Source organism: Syngnathus typhle, linkage group LG16 (assembly GCF_033458585.1).
Source record: "Syngnathus typhle isolate RoL2023-S1 ecotype Sweden linkage group LG16, RoL_Styp_1.0, whole genome shotgun sequence".
NCBI classification, from domain to species: domain Eukaryota; kingdom Metazoa; phylum Chordata; class Actinopteri; order Syngnathiformes; family Syngnathidae; genus Syngnathus; species Syngnathus typhle.
In genome coordinates, this window is record NC_083753.1 from 4,350,050 (window position 1) to 4,370,663 (window position 20,614).

The 20,614-nt window shown below is 49.3% G+C and overlaps 1 protein-coding gene across 11 annotated transcripts in view; it reads left to right on the forward strand.

Moving 5' to 3' along the window:
- Window positions 1–20,614, forward strand: part of syne2b (spectrin repeat containing, nuclear envelope 2b) — a 72,668-nt gene that overhangs the window by 42,959 nt on the left and 9,095 nt on the right. For 8 of the 11 annotated variants that reach the window (XR_009718429.1, XM_061301990.1, XM_061301992.1 and 5 more), the window contains 12 exons: window positions 13,130–13,285; window positions 13,381–13,701; window positions 13,770–13,948; window positions 14,035–14,251; window positions 14,343–14,441; window positions 14,532–14,696; window positions 14,779–15,126; window positions 15,189–15,319; window positions 16,159–16,288; window positions 16,353–16,520; window positions 16,598–19,108; window positions 20,417–20,572. Coding sequence is in view for 10 of the 11 variants with exons in the window: in XM_061301990.1 (XP_061157974.1) it covers window positions 13,130–13,285; window positions 13,381–13,701; window positions 13,770–13,948; window positions 14,035–14,251; window positions 14,343–14,441; window positions 14,532–14,696; window positions 14,779–15,126; window positions 15,189–15,319; window positions 16,159–16,288; window positions 16,353–16,520; window positions 16,598–19,108; window positions 20,417–20,572 (4,581 nt within the window). In the remaining variant the exon portion in view is untranslated. The remainder of the gene's footprint in view (window positions 1–13,129; window positions 13,286–13,380; window positions 13,702–13,769; window positions 13,949–14,034; window positions 14,252–14,342; window positions 14,442–14,531; window positions 14,697–14,778; window positions 15,127–15,188; window positions 15,320–16,158; window positions 16,289–16,352; window positions 16,521–16,597; window positions 19,109–20,416; window positions 20,573–20,614) is intronic. The other 3 variants (XM_061301999.1, XM_061301996.1, XM_061302000.1) reach the window with 3 other exon arrangements.

Genomic DNA, 20,614 nt, shown 5'->3' on the forward strand with positions numbered 1-20,614 from the left:
AGAGTGGTGCTGTCCGCATACTTAAGGAGCTTCACAGAAGAGTCGCCTGAAGAGCAATCGTTGGTATAGAGCAGTGCTTCTCAAATAGTGGGGCGCGCCCCCCCTTGCTATACCTGGGGGGGCGCGTGTGACCCTGGGGAACAGGCTTTTTTTTGGCAGTACTAGAATAAAGTGTAATTGCGCATTTACTACAGCAGGGCGCAGTGGCGCTCTCATTGTTACTTCTGTCACGTTTGCGACAGTGCAACATTTTACGACTTACAAGACAAGTTAGGATAGTCACGGTTGGGAGGGGGGGCGCGAATAGTTTTCTTCTTGCTAGGGGGGGGGGCGTAACAGAAAATAATTGAGAAGCACTGGTATCGAGAAAGAATAGCAATGGGGAGAGTACACACTCCTGGGAGGCGCCAGTGCTGGTGGTCCAGGTGTCGGTGTGATGGTCCCCAGCCTCACCTGTTGTCTCCTGTTGGGCAGGAAGCTGGCGATCCACTGACTGGTGGAGGAAAGGCACCGCGAGCTGGGTGAGCTTCTGGTGGGGGATATCGGGAGCGATGGTGTGGAACGCCGAGCTGAAGTCCACAAACAGGATATTGGCATATATCCCTGGGGTGTCTAGGTGGCGCAGGATGTAGTGCAGTCCCATGTTGACCGCATCATCCCCCGACCTGTTTGCCCGGTAGGCAAACTGCAGGGGGTCGAGAAGGGGGTCTGTGACGTCCTTCACGTGGCATAGCAACACTAGCCTCTCAAAGGATTTCATGACCACAGATATCAAGGCGGCGGGCCTGTAATCAATCATGTGATGGCGGGCTTCTTGGCGACTGGTACGATAGTGGAGCTTTTGAAGCACGAAGGCACCTCACACAGCTCCAGGGAACCTTTGAAGATCCGTGTAAAGGTGGGTGCCAGCTGTTCAGCACAGGCAGGTGGGGGACACGCTGTTTGGGTCGGGTGCTTCCTGATCTTCTGTCTCCTGAACATCTGACACACCTCCTCCTCACAGATCTGAAGTGTGGGAGCGGGTTTTGAAAGAGAGATACGGTGTTAACGGCGATGGAGGTGTTAACAGGGAGGTTGTGGGGGGAGGTGTGGAGGTTGATTGTGATGCAGGATGTCCTGTTGTGTGATTGGACCGTTCAAACCTGCAGTAAAACCTTTTTTAGCTGGTTTGCAAGCCTTGGGTTCTCCACAGGCTGGGGGGGGTTCTTGAAGCCTGTGATGCTCTGTAGGCATTTCCACTCTGATGAGGGATCAGGGTTGGCAGAGAGGTGTCTCGCCAAGCTCTGCCCATAGCTCCTCTTAGCTTTCCTGATCTCTCGGGTCAATGTGTTTCTGGCCTGCCTGAACAGTTTACGTTCCCCACTCCTTGTAGGCCTCCTCCTTGGCTTTACACAGCATCCTGAGGTTTGGTGTAAATCACGGTTTGTTGTTGTTGTACGTGCAGGTCTGCGTACACACAAGTCCTCACAAAAGCTGATGTATGATGTCACAGTGTCGGCGAGTTCATGCAGGTCTGAAGTTGCAGCTTCAAAAACACCCCAATGGGTGCAGTCAAAACAAGCTCGGAGGTCCTTGTTTGACTCCACTGTCCATTTCCGCACAGTCCTCACCACAGGCTGAGAAGATTTTAATTCCTGCCTGTAGATTGGGATCAGATGAACTTAACAGTGGTCTGTACGTCCTAAAGCTGCATGGGGCACAGAGCGATATGTGTCCTTTATTACTGAGTAGCAGTGGTCCAGTGTCTGTGTGCCTCTGGTGGGACACCTAATGTGCTGTCTGTATTTTTGGGAGTTCGTGTGTGAGGTTCGCTCTGTTAAAATCCCCCAAAACAATGATCAGTGAGTTTGGGCGTTTTTTCTCCATGTCTGTTATCTGGTTAGCCAGCAGCTGCACGGCTTCGATCCCATGTGCGTGCGGTGGAATGTAAACAGTTGCCATTTCAATCGAGGATAACTTCCGTGGTAAATAAAACGGCCGGCAATTTATAAAAGTGTCTCTAAGAGAGGGCTGCAAGACTTTCAACACTGTGACATCAGTACAACACACTTCATGTAGAAGCATAGACCACCTCCCTCTGTTTTTCCCGTGAGCTCCGTGCTGCCATCCGTGCGTAGGAGCCGAAATCCAGGCAGCTGTATGGCGTGGTCAGGGATGTGTTTGTTGAACCACGCTTTGGTGAAGCACAGGGCGGCGGATCTGCTAACGTCCGGGTTCCTTGGGATGAGAGGCAGCAGTTCATCCATCTTGTTCGCCAGGGAGCGGACATTTGCCAGATGAATGATGGTAGGGGAGCACGAAAGCCTCTCTGCCTCAATTTTCAATTGCCACGCCGCCGTTTCCAGCAGAACTTGTAGAGCGCCGCCGCTCCGGCTAGAATCTCCATCAAACTGCCTGGGTACGTGAAAACCGGAGAGAAAGTGCCAGGAGAAGACTGTCCGGGATGGGCAGCAGAAGTTGCAAAAAACACAAAATAACACAAAGTGGCAAAGAGCGAGTCATCGAGACGGCCATCCGCGGCACCATCTTATGACTTTTGCTTCTAGTTCTGCGTCTTCACCTGCAGGCTGTTTTGTCTTGCCAGGATGAGGGCCAACGTCAAATCGCGGAGCTGAAGAAGGAAGCGGAGCACCTGCTTGATAAGGGCTGTAATCTTGAGGTGGCTCACCTGCTGCAAGACACGGAGCTGCAGTGGAAGTCACTCCTGAGGATCTGCAAGGAGGCTCAAATGCGGAGCCTTGTCCATGACTTTGAGGCTCACAGTCAAAGCACGCAGTCCTGGTTGCGAGAGTGAGAGTGCCAGCTGCAAGCTGCTGGCGTCCGCTCGCCTCCTGAATACAGCCGCCGCCTAGCGCAGGTTGGTAGAAAGGGGATAAAAGATTTTGAGGCCATTGAGCTCCGCTCGGTTTTCCAGGATGTACTGTGCCTTGGTTCTTTAAAGTTACTCGCTTAGTAAAAAACACAGCCTCTTCACTGGATCCAGAGGGCCAATATTCTAGCGCTTGTGTGGTGACAAGGGTGCTCCAGTCAGTCCTAACTGGGTGACCAGTTAAATACCACCAATATCCGAGCCATTTGTCCCCAGTAGTGGGGTGGCCATTTTGAGAACCCTTTAAACTCTTCATAGGTAAGGTAATAGTGGATGATGTATTAGGAGCCACAGTGAACATTAATCAGTTATTGTAAGTCCAAGACAAAAGCCACAGTACGCAAGTCAGAGCGTGGATAATGTTCGGTGTGCAGACAACATGATCAAAAGGGGATTGGTGTCATGCTTACGTCTAGCAGTCTCATTCCATGAACTATATTGGTTAGTCAAAGTCAGCTTTATTGTCAATCTCTTCACATGTCAAGACACACAAAGAAACCGAAATTACGTTTTCTCTATCCCACGGTGACGAGAAATATTACACGATAGACATAGAAGTAAACGACACAATATAAAAACAAGAAGGCACAAACAATAAATAATAAGAGTAATAATAAATAATAAATAAACAGATAACACAATAAATAAGAGGAGCAAAACGGAGCCAGTGTGCATACAGCAGACAGTAAGCGTAGCGCAAAAGTACAGGACGCTACGCAGAAAGGGGAAGCGAGTTCAGGATCCTAACAGCCTGGAGTATGAAGCTGTTGTTGAGTCTGGTGGTGCGGGAGCGCAGGCTCCTATACCTCTTCCCAGAGGGCAGAAGCTCAAACAAAGAGTGAGCGGGGTGACTCACATCACTCACAATCGTGGTCGCCTTGCGGGTGAGATGGGAGATGTAAATGTCTTTCAAGGAGGGGAGTGAAGCACCAATAATCTTACCAGCCGTGTTCACTATGCACTGCAGGGCCTTCAAGTTGTAGTCAGTGCAGCCGCCACCCCAAACAGCAATACAGCTGGAGAGGACGCTCTCAATGGTGCCACGGTAAAATGTAGTCATGACGGCCGGAGGAGCGCTCGCTCGCCCGAGTTTCCGCAGGAAGTACAGGCGGCGCTGGGCCTTCTTCGCCAGTGATGCGGTGTTGGTGGACCAGGAAAGATCCTCACTGATGTGCACCCCCAGGAACCTGGCGCTGCTCACCCTCTCCACCACAGCACCGTCGATGGTCAGCGGCAGGTGTTGGGTGTGACCCTTCCGGAAGTCAACAACAACCTCCTTGGTCTTGTCGACGTTCAGCAGGACGTTGTTGTCCCTGCACCACGTGGTCAGAAGGTCAACCTCCAGCCTGTACTGAGTCTCGTCTCCCTTGGTGATGTGACCCACCAGAGTCGTGTCGTCAGCAAACTTCACTATGCGGTTGTCGCTGTGGGTTGCAATGCAGTCATGCGTCAGGAGGGTGAAGAGTAGCGGACTGAGCACGCAGCCTTGGGGGGCCCCTGTGGTCAGCGTGATGCTGGCGGAGATCTTGTCGCCAACACGTACCACCTGTGGCCTCTGACAGAGGAAGTCCAGTAGCCAGTTGCAGAGATAGGTACTGAGGCCCAGCTTGTCAAGTTTGCTGATGAGACGTTGTGGCACAATGGTGTTGAAGGCAGAACTGAAGTCCACAAACAGCAATCTCACATACGAGTCCCTTCTTTCCAGGTGGGTGAGGGCCGAGTGGAGGGCAGAGCAGATGGCATCCTCAGAGGACCGCTTGGCTCAGTACGCAAACTGGAAGGGGTCAATGTTGGGGGGGTGAACGGAACGGATGTGCTCCATGACAAGCCGCTCAAAGCACTTCATGATGATGGGCGTAAGTGCCACGGGGCGGTAGTCATTGAAGCAGGACGGAGCAGGTTTCTTCGGCACAGGTACGATGGTGGCAGCTTTGAAAGACGACGGGACGATGGCCTGCTGCAGGGACGTGTTAAAGATGTCTGTGAAGACATCCGTCAGCTCACCAGCGCAGTCCTTCAGCGCTCGACCCGGGATGTTGTCAGGGCCCGCCGCCTTACGAATGTTGATAGCGGCAAGCGCCCTCCTCACGCTGTCGGCGGAGAGGCACAGGGGCAGCTCGTGTGAAGGGGGAGTGACCTTCAGCGGGAAAGTGCTGTTCTGAGCGTCGAAGCGAGCAAAGAAGCGGTTAAGGTCATTGAGCAGACGGACGTCCCCTTCACAGCTCTGAGGTACGGACTTGTAGTCCGTGATGGTCTGAATGCCCTGCCAAAGGCTCTGTGCGTCCCTGCTGTCCTTGAAGTGGGCGGTAATTTTGCCCTCTTTGACTTCTTTGATGCCCCGGGACAGGTCGGCCCTCGCAGTCCTCAAGCCAGCCTCATCCCCCGCTCTAAAGGCTTTGTCCCTGGCCCTCAGCAGCCTGAAGACAGCCCCGTCAGCCATGGCTTCCGGTTAGCCCGAGTGACGATGGATTTTGAGTGAGTCACATCATCAATGCATTTCCTGATGTAGAAGGAAACAGAGTCAGTATACTCCTCAATGTCTGTCCGATCGTCGCAAGTGGCAGCCCTCCTAAACATGTCCCAGTCAGTAGAGCCAAAGCAGTCACGAAGCGCATCAGAGGCACCCTGAGGCCACACCCGTACCCGCTTTCGAACCGGTCTGGATGCTCTCACCGTTTGTCTGTATGCGGGCAAAAAGCATAACAGTGATATGGTCAGAAAGGCCAAGATGGGGGAGGGGGGCGGCTTTGAAAGCTCCTTTATGCGAAGAGTAGACCAGGTCCAGGAAGCTGTCGCCACGCGTAGGAAAATTAACATGCTGGTGAAGCCTCGGAAAAACAGACTTCAGATTAGCATGATTAAAATCCCCAGCGAAGATGGTAAAACCGTCAGGGTGCGCTGTCTGTTGTTCACTGACAGCCTGGTCCAGTTCACTAAGAGCCGCGATCCTGTCACCTTCGATGTTGGAAGGCGGGATGTAAACCGCGACCAGCAGAATCGCGGTAAATTCCCTTGGCAGGTAAAAAGGACGGCACTTAATGATCACAAACTCTGCCAGTGGCGAGCAGTGCTTGCATACCACTACAGAGTCCCGGCACCATTCGTCACGGATGTAGACGCATATTCCACCTCTACGAGATTTTCCCCCTTGTACAATGGCCCGGTCCGCCCAATAGCACGCTAGCCGCTCCAGATGTACGGCAGAGTCCGGAATTTTGACGGTCAACCAAGTCTCAGTGAACAGGAGCACACAGCAGTCCCGCACTGCTATGAGTGCTAGCCAGGTTATTGGTTTTCTGATGAAAAGAGGCTAGAGGCTCATAGCTCACAACCCATGCTACTACAGCAGCACACGTGAGAACAGTCATCCAGAAGGCGCAGGCCCGCACTTTCTCAAAGCATTTATACAGTAACATCTTAATTCTCATTTTTAATCTTAACCTTTATTTTTAGATCTCCCCAGAGTCAACGCCCTGAGCTTCAGGGAGGTGTCTTGGAATAGCTTCTGCTAGCTTTTGTGTCAACCCTGGATCTTGGCACCAGGATCAGGCACTATTACCAGTTTTTGCTCACCTTCCTTACTTAGGTTGGGTCTGTGGAGATCACCTTTTTACAATGAGATAAATGAATCCACGTGTTGCGTTCAGCTATTTTTAAAGCATTTGGCGTTGTGAGCAATACCAAAAAGGGACCTTCCCACTTGGGTGAATGCCAATTATTCTTCTTGATACTCTTGATCAAGACCCAGTCTCCCGGTACCACTTTGGGGTCTTCCTGCGGAGAGATGGGTTTATCATCAGTGTTACTGGTCTGGTTCTTTTGACGTTCTAGCATTTCCCTCATGTAATGAGCTAATGTGGCTTCTTCACTGATGTCCCATGTGTTTTTAAACTGAGCAAGCCTATAAGGCAGGGGTCACCAAACTACGGCCCGCGGGCCGGATACGGCCCACGGGACCGTTTAATCCGGCCCGCCAACCTTGAACAAATTGTATTATTAAACTTTTTTTTTGGGTCATTTTGCCTGCAATGACTGCGTTTCCCCAGTAGATGGGGAAGCGCTCGCCTGCGCATTTACTACCGGAAGCCGTGTCAGAAAGCTTATAGTTCCGTTAAATCTCTCAACCAGACCTGCCAATTGCGGGCGGTACGAGCAATGATTTTTTAGATTTATGTGGAACATTCTCCCAATGTTTTGTACTACCTGATTAACAAAATGTTGACCATTGTCACTATAAATTGTTTCTGGAATACCATATCTTGGAATGATATCTTTGCATAAGGCTTTTGCCACTGTGAGTGCATCAGCATGTTTGGTAGGAAAAATTTCTACCCATTTAGAAAACGCATCTATTATGACCAGACAATATTCTTTTCCTTCGCTTTTATTTAATTGGATATAATCCATATGTATTGTCTGAAACGGTTATAATGGAGTCGGGAACTTCCCTCTCCGAGGTCTTAAGTTACCTTGTGGATTATGTTTAGCACAGATCAAACATGCTCTACAAAATTGCTGTGAAAAACCCACAAATCTGTATGCTGTATAAATAGCTTAACTTGTCTTACCATACCCCCCGTCGAGACATGGGTGACCCCATGACTCGAAATAGCAGCCCACTTAAACAAGTTCCGAGGCAAAACCGGCTTGCCCAGAGGTCACACGAAAAGGCCATCAATGTTTTTTATTGCCTCTCGCCTCTCCCAAGAGAGCCGTTCCTGAGAGGGGCTCTGAGACTGCATGTCAAGCAGCACGTCAGAGGAGATGTGTGACATTGAACCATAATCAGTGGAAGACGAGAGGACATGGAGCAGGCCCTCTGCGGCAGCCTTGGCAGATTTATCAGCAAAAGCATTACCAAGTGAAACAGAATCAGTCCTGGTAGTGTGAGCAGCACATTTGCAGACTGCCACCCTAGTGGGCAATTGGACAGCGTCCAAACATTGAGGCAGCAATGTAGAATGGGTGACGGGCTTGCCCGTAGAAGTTATCATGCCACGGTTGCTCCATTGTTGAGCAAAAACGTGCACCGTAGCAAAAGCATACTAGCTATCAGTCCAAATAGTGACGGATTTGTTAGCAAACATTTTGCAAGCCTCAGTGAGAGCAATGAGTTCAGCGGCCTGTGCCGACATATGGGATGGCAGTTTGACAGCTTTTAAAACCTCAGTAGCAGAGACAACGGCATACCCAGAGAGGGTCACGCCAAGTTCACTCTTCTTTGACGACCCATCAACAAAAAACACATGACTGTCAGGTAAAGGTGTATCTTCCAGATCGGGTCGAGCCTTTGCCACTTGTTGAGCAGCATCAACACAATCATGGAATTCGCCATTGTCAGGAAGGGGAATAAGAGTAGCAGAGTGTCGTGCACCTTTCAACGGTCAAATGCGGCTGAGAAAGCAACGTAGCCATGCATGACAGTTGACGTGCAGGCGACGAAAAGGTCATATTTGTTTGCAGCAAAAGAGCCGAGACAGCATGGGGCACCTTCAGCGTCAAACAATAAAATAGCACAACACTAGCACTGCTTTCCACAGCCATGGAGGCCGCCACCACGGCCCCGACGCATGGCGGGAGAGCACAAGCAACACTATCCAATTTAGAAGAATAAAAGGCAATAGGTCGAAACTTTGAGACATGCGATTGTAGCAAAACAGAGGTCATATTTGCAATCAACAGTTTGGACAAACGCTTTGTCATAGTTAGGTAGGGCCACAGTGGAGCTGGAGACCAGAGCCTGTTTGATTAGCACAAAAGCATCCTCAGCTTCGGGAGTCCATTTTAATTGAGTGCACATTGAGATGTTCTCTTCATACATCAATTTTGACAGAGGAGCAACAATTTGTGTATAGTCAGGTATCCAGCTTCTACAATCACTTGTGAGCCCCAGAAAAGACATAATTTGCTTCTTTGTGAGTGGTTTAGGAGCTTGCAAAATAGAGGTCTTCCTACTTTCAACTATAGTCCGGCCTTGGGAACTCAGATTGTGGCCTAAATATTTAATTTCAGTGGACCACAACTGGAGTTTATTTTTGCTGACTTTGTGGCCTTCTTTTGCCAAGTGATGCAGCACTGCAAGTGTGTCTGTCTGACAAGAGGCATAATCAGGGGACGCTACCAAAATGTCATCAACATAGAGCAAAATCTGACTCCCCATTGGTGGGACAAATTTTGCCATGCTGGCTGCCATCACCTGGGAGTAAATTGTTGGGCTTTCACAGTACCCCTGGGGCAACCGGGTAAAGGTGTACCTCAAACCAGCATATGTGAAAGCAAACCAAAACTGACTTTCTTCTGCATTAGGGACAGAGAAAATGGCATTGCTAATGTCAATTACTGAAAATATCTTCGCATCAGGTGTTGACGAATTCAACAAGGTATGCGGGTCAGGGACACAAGGTGCTCTTTGAATGACAGCATTGTTCACTGCTTGCAAATCTTGCACCAATCTCCACCTGACAGAAGGTGGTGCCTTTTTTACAGGGAAAATTGGAGTATTGCAAGGAGAATTAGGACAAGGAATGATGACACCTGCCCTTAATAAATCTGAAATAACAGGTGCAATACCCTGCAAGGCATCGGGTTTCAATGGGTACTGTCTCACACAAGCGCGGTATTCGGTTTTAGGTCTAATAACAACAGGAAGTGCTCCTTTCACCAAACCTACGTCAGAAGGACCTGTCGACCAAAGTTCACTTGGAATCTCAGCGAGGATTTGCTCGTCATCTGACGACAGCACAAAATTTCAAAATGAGGATGCTTTCTGAGAACAGGAGTCAACGTGAACTCCACTAATAAATCCACACAATGACAGGACCTGGTTCATGTTTTGTTTAAAAAACTTGATAGAAGGACTATAAAAGGAGTCAGGTCCAACTTGAGTCCAATCAGAAGCTGCCAATGCATCTCTGGCCATAAATCCCAAATTTTGCCATGTGGCCGTGAAAGGCCGAAACAATGAGATGTGGAGCGGAGTGGGAGACACGTGCAATTTCTGCATCTCAGAGGGGGCCGGCTCTATGACTACACAGGCACGGCTTTCACCATCATGCAGGAAGAAAGATGTTCTCAAGGAGGCAGGCGTAACAGCCTCAAGCATGTTTTCGTAGTTGTGATCAGGACCAGGCGTGTCTTTATGCCACATGGTTACGTGCAGGTTGGTTGGGTCCATCGCCTGTTCAGAGCTGTCGTCAGGACAGTCTTTTCAATTTTCTGTTGACCATCAGTTAGTCATAAGGGAGGATTAGCCTGACCCTTATGGGGATTCGGACAGTCTTTTGCTATATGGCCCTCTGCCACATGACCAACAATTAGGAAGTCGGGAGCCATATTGCTTTGACTGACCCTGGGCGGGCTGGCCGTTTGGGTCACAATCGAGAGCACCACGATTATACCCTCCTCTGCCTCTGCCACGGAAATTCTCATGACCGCGCCCTCTCTGGCGTGGTTTGAAGGTTCTGTTCTGATAAAACGCGTCAGATGAATCATCATTTGCAAAAAAGATGGTGGCCACTTTCCCTTTTTCTTTTCCTTTTTTTAAATTGACAACTTTTTCAGCGTGTATAGCATGATCAATAAATTGTGGCAACGTAGAGAGGTTGGGAAAGTAATCATGTGTTTAGCAACCCAGCTCTGGATTGCTGGCCGTGAATTTGCATGTAGAGCATTTTTGAGCTGCTGCTTATAGACATCAGTTCCAGGCTCCAAACCACTATTGGCTTTGAACACCTCCGATCTGTGTCTATAATCTTCAAACAACTCATCCTCTTTTTGTTTGGTTCGGCCAATATCTGTATAATTTGCTCTACGTTAAAATTTTATTTTGATCCTACCCAATAGTTGGTCAATTTGAGTTTTCAATGGCACCCCATTATATTCTAATGGACGGCCTTGGTCATCAAAAGGATTCCACCCGCCCTTGACACTGGTCCAATCTTTGGTCAAGGTTGCCATAAAAACCTGCTGCACCTCATCACCTCTCAAGTTATAGGAAGCAATGAGTTGTATTATGTCGGTGCAGTATTGTTCAACGTCTTCAGAAGGCAATGATATTCCCTCTGTAGCTGATTTTACATCAGCTTGTGTCCATGTTCTGTATACTAAAATTGTGGGTCCCCCGTCATCATGAGGATTTGCTACTTGAATCATTGGGTAGGCGTCAGCTACTTCCGCTCCCATGTAGCTTGGGCCGCAGCTTGCTGCGGGGGCCGAGGGAGAGGAAGCTTCTGACTTCACGCGGCTCCGCGTCACCATGGCATGAGCAGAATCACTATATTTTGGAGGATCATCTGCGCTTGGCAATTTGGGGTACAAAGGATGGTTCGCTTTGGCGTCCCACAACACCTTTCTTTGTAATTTGATCATCCTTTTCATCTTCATTTATCACACCCTCAGCCACGGCCCTCAAGCGAGGCCGCGCTGATGTCGTTTCATCATTTTCCTGCCTATGCAACAACAAGCTCTCTTTGGATTTTTCTTCACTTCCCTTATTCTTCAATTTTTCTTTCATTTGTCCACATTTTCTTTTCTCAGCTTCCAATTCCCGTTGTACTATTAAATGATACCCGTCTTTATTCTTTTTATTCGCGCCACACTTGGCTTTAATTGATTGCTTGAGGTTGTTTAATGATTTTGAGCTCAGCTGACCATCAAAGTTGTAATCGGTTATCCATTTGTCAAGATATTTTACATTTTCTGGGTCGACCCATTCCATTAATTTCCAATCCTTGCATTTTACTTCATGTCGGGGTAGGGACTTTTGCTTACTATTTAAGTTTCCCATGGTTTATTTTTCTAAATTTTGGAGTTGGTAGTTTGAATGGCACCTACAGTGTCCTAAAACCAACTTTATTCACAGGAAAGTGGTTAAAAGTTCGATGTGTGGTAAGTGTCCTTCCACCTCCCCGAAGGGAGAGGAGAGTTCTTGCCTCTGCACCCACACAAAGCCACTGTTTACAATCCTGTGTGTTTATATAGAGGAGCGCTCAAATGAGATCACTCTCAGTCAAACCGTACACAAACACACGACACGCGTTTTTTTTAGGAATAACAGAGGAGTCCGCACTCCCACTGCGGAATTTAACTAACCTGTCAGTTAGGGGGCTCCACAACGCCCCTGCGGAATTTAACTGCTCCTATTTGCCTGTACTTCATTAGAAAAACAGAGGAGTCCGCCCCTCCCACTGCGGAATCTAACTAACTTGTAAGTTAGGGGTCTGACCCACAACACCCCAGCGGAATTTAACTGTTTCTAATTGCACTTGATAGGGTCTAGAATTCGCAAGGTTTTAAGTGACCTTTTGTCACTGCTCGTTTTAAGTGACCTCTTCTCACGGTCTGCTGGTTCTCTTCCTCGGATGATCTCGTCAACCCTCCCGGTGTCCAGCCGGACTGATCGAGACAGTCCCGTCAAAGGGCTTTTGAGGATTTTCGCCTGCGTCGAAGAGTCCGCTGGACCCGCCAGGTGTGTCGAGATCCCGGACGAGCCCCCAATTTCTGTCTGGTTTAATTCGCTGACTGAATAACTGTTAAGAGAAGAGCAACAGCAAACAAACCACAAGCGAGACAGAATATTAATTATTTTCTCGCGAGGAGTGCAGTACAGATAGCTTACAACAATCTCACTACACTAAATATCTGTATGCACTCCCGCTCTTTTTATTTGGATTTGCCCTACCCACAATCGTGAGACAAAATCCCCTAAAGGGGAGGGGGAAAGCATGTGGGCTTTGCCTCGTAAGGAAAAATCACTAAGTGGATACATACTGATAAGAACATGTGGGAAGAGGAGTTTGAGTGGACTGGATAGAGAAGAAAACCTTTGACCTCTAGTCAAAACATAGCAGAGGATGTTTTACGACATTGTGTAGGATGAGACAAGCTAGGTTATTTATTACTGGATACGCACATTCCAACATAATCCTAGGATCAAGATAATTTGGAAAACCCTGACAATGATGGTCACTTGTAGGTTGATCTGGGGTGCAAGACAGCAATGAGGCATGTTGTTTAACAAAGTGGTCTTTGTTAGAAAGGAACTGTCTCGGTAGATGTCTTTTTTTTGCTGAGTTGTCAGCTGCGTCCTGGCTGACCCAGCTGTAACCTCTCTCCTGACCCAGCCGTAACTTTTCTCTTCTGTGGCACATCATAAAAACAGCAAGGCCAAACAGCAAGCATATATTGCAGTAATATTGCGGTAAAGCATTGATTAGAGAACGCATGATAACATATACGTATATACATTTTTCTAACAACTAGGCCACTGAGCTGGAACAGGAGATAGCTCAAGAGGATCAGCTGAAGGCGCACCAAGAAGCCAGACGGGAAGTCCGAGCCTGGCTGCAAGAGAAGCAACAAAACCTCAATTCCCTGCATCTTGGCAAGGACCCCCAAGTCACCATAAAAATGGCGCAGGTAGCTGGCGACGCGTGAGCCTGAAGTTGAATGAGCAACAGCTCAACGTCGTTTGTGATTGCGTCATGAGTTAGCGCGTGTGCTCCTTGTGTCAGGACATCCTGAGCTCCAAACCACAAGGCGACGGCAAGATGGCCGAGCTGCAGAAACAAAGTTGGGATCTCTGCCCTGGTGCCGAGCCTGAGTCGCTCACAGCCCTAGAAGAGCTGTGGGCGGCACTGTTGCGCGACGCCGAAAATGCCCTGAGCAAAGCCGAGGTCTTCTACTCACTTTCCCGGGAGCTGCAAGCCTTTTTCAGCCAGGCGTCTGGCGCCCAAGCCTGGGTGGACCAGCTGCAGACGCAGCTCGACAGTGTCAGTAGAATGGATGCTCGAGGTGGCCGGGCCCAGATAGAAGAGCGGCTCAGCACGGTGCAGGTGAGTGGTCCGGCAAATAGCGCAGCTTTCGCTGCACCCGGAGACCAGTGCACATGTCGTGTCTCCAGATGATCTTGAGCTCCGGATCCAGCGGAGAGAGTCGACTGTGGGATCTGCAGAGACGAGCGCAGAGCCTGGGCGACCACCAAGACTTGGAACAGCACAGCAGACTGCAGATGCAGACCAAACTCAAGCAGCTGCAGGAGCAGTTTGGGACTGTGCTGCAAGCGGCAGAAAGGGCAAGCAGGTACCGACGGACGCTCAAGTACTTTTCTGGCAGCAGGCACCTCCCCAAAGCCCTCTGTTGAGTTTTTGTCTACCGCTGTCCACTAGACAACTGCAGAGTGTGGAGGACCTCCTGGTGTCCTGTTTGTCTCAGCGAGGACAGGCCGAGGCTCGTCTGGCCCAACTCTGGACGGAGACATCCAATCTGCCTTGCGCCTTCCCTTGGCCCGGCCTGGGCGAGCGCAGTCAAGCGGCGGAAGGAGCCCGGTCCCTGCTGGACAAGGCCTCGGCCATGGGACCCCTCCTCTTAGATCTACGCACGCGGGTAGAACTTCAATATGTTCTTCAAAGCAACGGCAGTATGTTGCTCGTACGTGGATAGTCAAGTCACCGGTTGTGTTCCAAACGTTGTGCAGGTCGCAGAGCTGTTTGAGGCCACCCAGGACCCCGACTGGGCTGATTCTACCTGCGCCGGCATGGTGTATTCCGTCTCGGCCTTGCTCCAAGACCTAACGGTGAGTTTGTCTACGCCACACCCTTTCCTCGCCAGCCGGATGAAGACATGTTGCTCTCTGCGCTCGGCACGCACGCCTACCTGCCATCAGGACACTGCAACCCGTCTGGAGCAAGGAATTGTGGCCGAGAGGCGAGTGGCCCAGCTGCTAGAACAGCATGAAGTGGCGCAGGATTGGTTGCGAGAGCAGGTGAAAAGATTGGAAGATCCTACGGATGACAGAGCACGTCTTCATGGTGCCATCAACACACTCAAGGTCAGCCGAGCGGGCGGGATGAGCCAGGAAACAGGTTCTCTGGGCTTTCGTCTTGATGGGCTTGGCGCGGCGCTCTCCTCAGGCCTTACTCCAGACCGTAGACCGGGAGCAGAAAGAAATGAAGGAGCTGGATGCCGCTAGAGAGCATCTGCTCGGCCTCTGCACCTCCGGAGGCGGCGATGCACTGACACTGGCGGTCAGCCACCTGGGTGAGCTCTGCGCCAACTCGGAACAGTACCTGAGGGAGCGCTTGAGGGCCTGTGAAGCCCGCCTGCGGGAGCTGGACTGCCAGGCGGCGCATCGGACCCATGAGCTGAAGGAGAAAGCTGCCGCCTTGCTGTGGGAGTTGAGTTCTCTGGACCAGGTGCTTGGCCACGTTGGATCGCAGAATGGTGTCTGTCAGATGCAGCGTCACTGGGACACCCTGCGGGTGGGTTTTCACGTTCTGACCGTCTAACACTGAACCCATGACACGTCTTTCTATTCCGGCAGAATTGTGAAAAGTCACTGCAGGAGCTCCGTGTTCACATTGACATGCTCAAGCGGGAGCTTGCTGCTGCCGACAGGGATCTTCCCAGCGAAATAAGAATCATGGTGCAGTCCATGTGCCAGCAACATGAAAGGTACCAGACAGCGAAGCCGAGTCACGCGCACAACAAGTTGCGCGCCTGACATGTTCTAACTTTCAAAACCGCAAGTTGTGTCCAATTGTTGGACGAGTGCTTGTCTGGAAAAAACAAAACAGACAGGACTTGGGTTCTTTGGAGGGTCGTTGTTGATTTCAAGGAGAGCCATCATCTCATATTCGGGTGGCCCACCTGATTGCATTCATTTTTTGCCTTTGGCAGTAGGACACAGCATTTTGGGAGTGACTTGGCAGAGTTTTTAGTTAAAAGTTAAGTTAAAGTTAAAGTCCCAATGATCGTCACACACACATCTGGGTGTGGTGAAATTTGTCCTCTGCATTTAACCCATCCCCGTGTGATTTTAATCCATCCCCTGGGGAAGAGGGGAGCAGTGAGCAGCAGCGGTGCCGCGCTCGGGAATCATTTGGTGATCTAACTGGTGTTTGCTATTTATATCCGGTTCTGCAGGACTTTGAGTGACTTACCGAAGAAATTAAAACAAAAATGAAAATGTGCTTTGATAGAAAATATCATATCATTCAATTGACTAAAACAAGCTTTGTTTGGGAAGTTGCAGGACATCAATTCCTAGACAGTTGAGAGAAAGCCGAAAGTCACAGATCAAGTCTAAAAAGATGGAGAAGCATTTCAGTATTTTTCCGTGTTTGAAGAGCTGCGTGGCATTTTGGGGTTGTTTTTTGCTGTCTGCATAAAGAATGTCTCCTTCTACCGGACGTCGTTGGTCACAAATTCGTCGTTGGTCACAAATTCGTCGTTGGTTACAATGTTGTCGTAATCCACGCCAGCATTCCCGATAATCGTGCGTTTTCCTTCAGTCTAGAGTCAAGACTGAGCCAGCAGCAACGAAGCTGTTCCACAAACATGGCTTGCTGTCTCAGCCATTTGTTGCAAGCGCTGCAGGACTGGAATGGCAGCGAGCCTTCGCGATCCGGCGTGTCCCTGCAGGTGGGCCTCATTCCCGGTCGCTTTTGGGGCCCTCCCTCCGATTTTCACATCTGAATTTTGTTAGGATCCAGAAGATGAAAGGCAACGGCTCCTGGCTGTTCTTGGCGAGGCATTTGAGCAGCGGCAGTTTTTGAGCGACTGCCTGGACCGGGATGTGTTTGAGCAACTTTCACAAGACATCTCTGAGGTTCTCAGAGGAGCAGGGACGCTGAAAATGTCTCAATGTCAGGAGGTAAGGTATTGAAAACATCCTTTATATTATGCTTGTGAGTGCTGTTTCTGTAATAGTCATGTGATTTTTTCATGTAGGAACCCAATGCCAAGGGTGAAGCCACATCTAACTGTAATCTGAGTGCTATTGCCGCTCTGGATGCTCAGCCCAAGGAGGCAAAGATGTCTTTGGTGGCGCCACCACCGCGGAAGAACAAACAATCAGCTGCGACAAAGTCTCCAGTTGAGCAAAACACATTTCCAACAAATGAACCAGTCGCTCACTTTGTAACCGACATCATTGAATCTGCCATCTCTAATAAAGCTGCAATAGAATTGGAAAGTAGAAAAACATCCGCAGGTTCTCACTTTGGCACAGGATTCTCTCAAGTTGTTCACATGAAGGAAGGGAGGATTTCTCCACCTGCAAAAAAGTCAAAGAGCGTCGAGCTTTCCACACAAGTACCTGTAAAAGAGACGACACAAGAATTGAATCTCCATGACCGGGAACATCCAGTCTGCGAAGAAGCAACAGAAGTCTCTGCAAGTGGGCAAGCTTGTGGCATGACTGAGGTTGTCACAGCAACGAGACACGCTAACATAGTATCTGAGCAAAATCACCCAGAAGAGGCCGCTGCCGGAATCGCTCAATTTGCTACTGTGTACCAAAGAAATCTCTCACCGCCTGCAAGAAGATCAACAAATATCATGCTTACTCCAATGCTGCCAACAGCAGCCAGGGAAGGTCTGGTATATGCAGCAGAAACATCTCAAGAGCACAAAGTTTGTGAGGAGGCACCAAAGGAGTCTACGAGCCAGGAAGCGACAGTCGGCACGGGACTGATTGAGTCTGCAATGAGTCAACTTCCTCAGGAAGTGGAGGGAACATCCTCAGCTTCAGTAGTTCCCAGCTCTGAACTCGTTGAAGCGGAAGGAGAGATTTCACCACCCAAAAGAAAATTGAAGGCCGCCGAGCCCCATTTCCATGAAACGGCAGAGCAAAAGTTGCTGGATGGTAGTGAGCAAACAAAAGGAGTCGTGGCTCCACGGCCACCGAAAAGAAAGCCAAAGCGCTCAACCGTCCCCCCGCCAATTCCCAAAGAGGGACACCCCGAGAGGCTCGGATGCGCCGACGTGGCATATGCTGAAGAATTGGCAAAGCGCGAGATGATTCCACAAGAACCTCCAAAGTCCCCCAAGCACAAAGCTGCCTCACTCTACGTTGAGCCAGACCTCGCCGCCACTAACGTGGCTGGCCCTGAGCCCGCGGCTTCTGTTTTGGTGGACGGCAAGCTATCAGAGAGTTTCAAGGTTGCCCCAAGACCCATTGAGACAAGCCCAGTAGCTGTTGAGCAAGGCGCCTCTGAAAATGATGAAGGTAAAAATCTTGCTAAGCCAGCCCAAGCTCTGTGCATCACAAAAGTGAGATCACCCGTGCAAGCCGTTATTGAGTTGGAACTGCTCGAAGTTGCGAGGGAACCAGCGGGCCAAGCCAACGCCAAAGACGTTGCGGTTGAAAACGACAACGCGAAAAGATGCCTCTCTCGAGATGGAGCTCCAGTGGATGCTTTACAACTGAATATTCAGATGGACAAAGACTTTTCTGCTGAGACTGCATTGCAAGGGGAATCTCCCATGGTTTTGGCAGGACAATTGGTGGAGACTGTATTATGTGACGAGGCCGTGGAAAAGACCTGCAAGGCGGAGATCAACCTGCAAAGACCGACTGACGACGAGGAGCACGACGGAGCCTCCTTGCCTGTGGGCGCTTTGCAAGATACTCCTGTGACAATTCACATGGGGCCCCATGTGCGTCTTGTACAAGTTGAGATAAAACCATGTCAAGAGCAGAACAAAGACAAACTCGAAACAGAAGCGGTGGAAGAGCCAGAGAAAGCCACGGTCGACGAAATGTCTCCGGGAGGGAAGCCAAACACCAGCGCAGAGCGAAACGCGGGCAAAGTCGTGTCCGTTGCCCAAAAAGACAAAGCGAAGTGCAACCAAAAGGAGAAGCCACCGCAGCTCATCCAAACGGAAGAAATCGGCACAGTGCCACTGGCTGCAAGTCTTGGTGACGCCCACATGGCTGTGACGCAAGACAGCAAAATGAAAGAGCTAAGCCAAGGTGAGTCTTTAATGACAATGCCACGAGAAGAATCTTCAGAGAGCCTCGCTGAGGCTCCCTGCCAGCCTGACCCCGAGGCGAAGGAGGTCAGCCAAGGTGAGACTTCGATGACAATGGCACGAGAAGAATCTCCAGAGCTCGCTGAGGCTCCCTGCCAGCTTGACCCCATGGCGAATGAGGTCAGTCAAGGTGAGTTTTTCATGACAATGCCTCAAGAAGAATCTCCTGAGAGCCTCGCTGAGTCTCCCTGCCAGCCTGACCCCAAGGCGCTCGCTGCGGCCCAAACAGAAGCCCGGCAAATGGATGCACCAACGGAGCAAAGCCAAAACGCCAGTAGGTGTGAAGTGTACGCAACAGGCACTTTGCAGATGCGCCAAGCCAGCGTCAAGAGGTCCGAGTCGGACACTGACATAGCAGAAAGAGCTTCGTTGACAGACATCTTCTCAGAGCTGAAGGCAACGGCAGAGATGGAAATCCTTCACGCGGTACGCGGCGGCTGGTGTTTGTCTGATTACCGTTTTTTTTCATGTATAATGCGCCCCCATGTATAATACGCACTCTAAAAATGGCATGTTGATGCTGGAAAAAAGCCTGTAGCCATGCATAATACGCACCCAATTTTTTATTTTTTTATTTTTTATTTTAAAGTCCCAATGATCGTCACACACGCATCTGGGTGTGGTGAAATTTGTCCGCTGTATTTCACCCATCCCCGTGTGATTTTGATCCATCCCCTGAGGGAGAAGGGAGCAGTGAGCAGCAGCGGCGCCGCGCTCGGGAATCATTTGGTGATCTAACCCCCCAATTCCAACCCTTAATGCTGAGTGCCAAGCAGGGAGGCAAAGGGTCCCATTTTTATAGTCTTTGGTATGACCCGGCTGGATTACTTAAATCCGTAAACGTAAAATTATTTCAGAAAAAAGATCATCTTTGGGAACAACCGGATGTTATTCTGCCGGTCAATACCACTGTGCATGCAGTAGCAAACTCGATCGCGAAGAAATATGTGAGACTCTCAACGGGATCACCAATATTTGATTGATGTTCCAGTTATTTATCACAATAATTTATTATTAGAATAATAATATATATGTAATATATATAATAATTATTTATTTATTATTCACAATTGTCATGGTGATCTTTCTGGTGATTTCTTAACTAGGCTGGATGTATTTTCTGTTGTTGTTGTTCTCCGACTGCCCATAAAGGCACCACCGCGATCAGTTAGGTTAAAATGAAAAGAGAGGAAAGTGACGAGCGGACATGTGAAAAAGGCGGCTCTGTATGGGAGAGAAGTTGAAGAGGAATAAAAACACCCTTGGAAACCAAAACTTGCCCCTCGTCGTGACTCGGAGCCGCAACAAATGTTTCGGATTTGTGTAGGGTACGTTGTGACAGGAAACAAGCAGGTGATCGAGCAAGCGTCTGATACGAGAGCATTGTGTTCGTATGGAGCGTGTTTGAAGTGAACAGCAGAGAAGAAAGGAACAAGGCAAAGTGTTGTGAAATAAAATATTAGTAACTGTAATACGCATTTATAGAGAACTGAACTCTCGCTCTTTATATAGCTGACGTGTCAAAAAAAATTAAAATAAAATAAATAAAATAAATAAAATAAATAAGATAAATAAGATAAATAAAAAATAAAAAATAAAATTGTACCCATGTATAATGCGCACCCCAGATTTTAGGACAATAAATTAGTTAAATTTTGCGCATTATACATGGAAAAAAACGGTAAAAGAATGAAAAGTTTTTCATCGCCCTGTCAAATAAATCTTCCCTCACAGGACTCGTGTGATGATTGTCTAGCAGAGCTGATGAGCTCCACAAATAGCGACCTAAACGTTTTGCTGTGTGGCCTCGTGTCAAACCTTGTGAGCTGTAAGAATCGCTCAGCCGAGCTCCAGGTCGCTGCTATGAGCCGGCAGCTGAAGGAGGCTAAGGTGAGACTTGATGCCAAGGACGAGAGAAAGTGCCACAAGGCC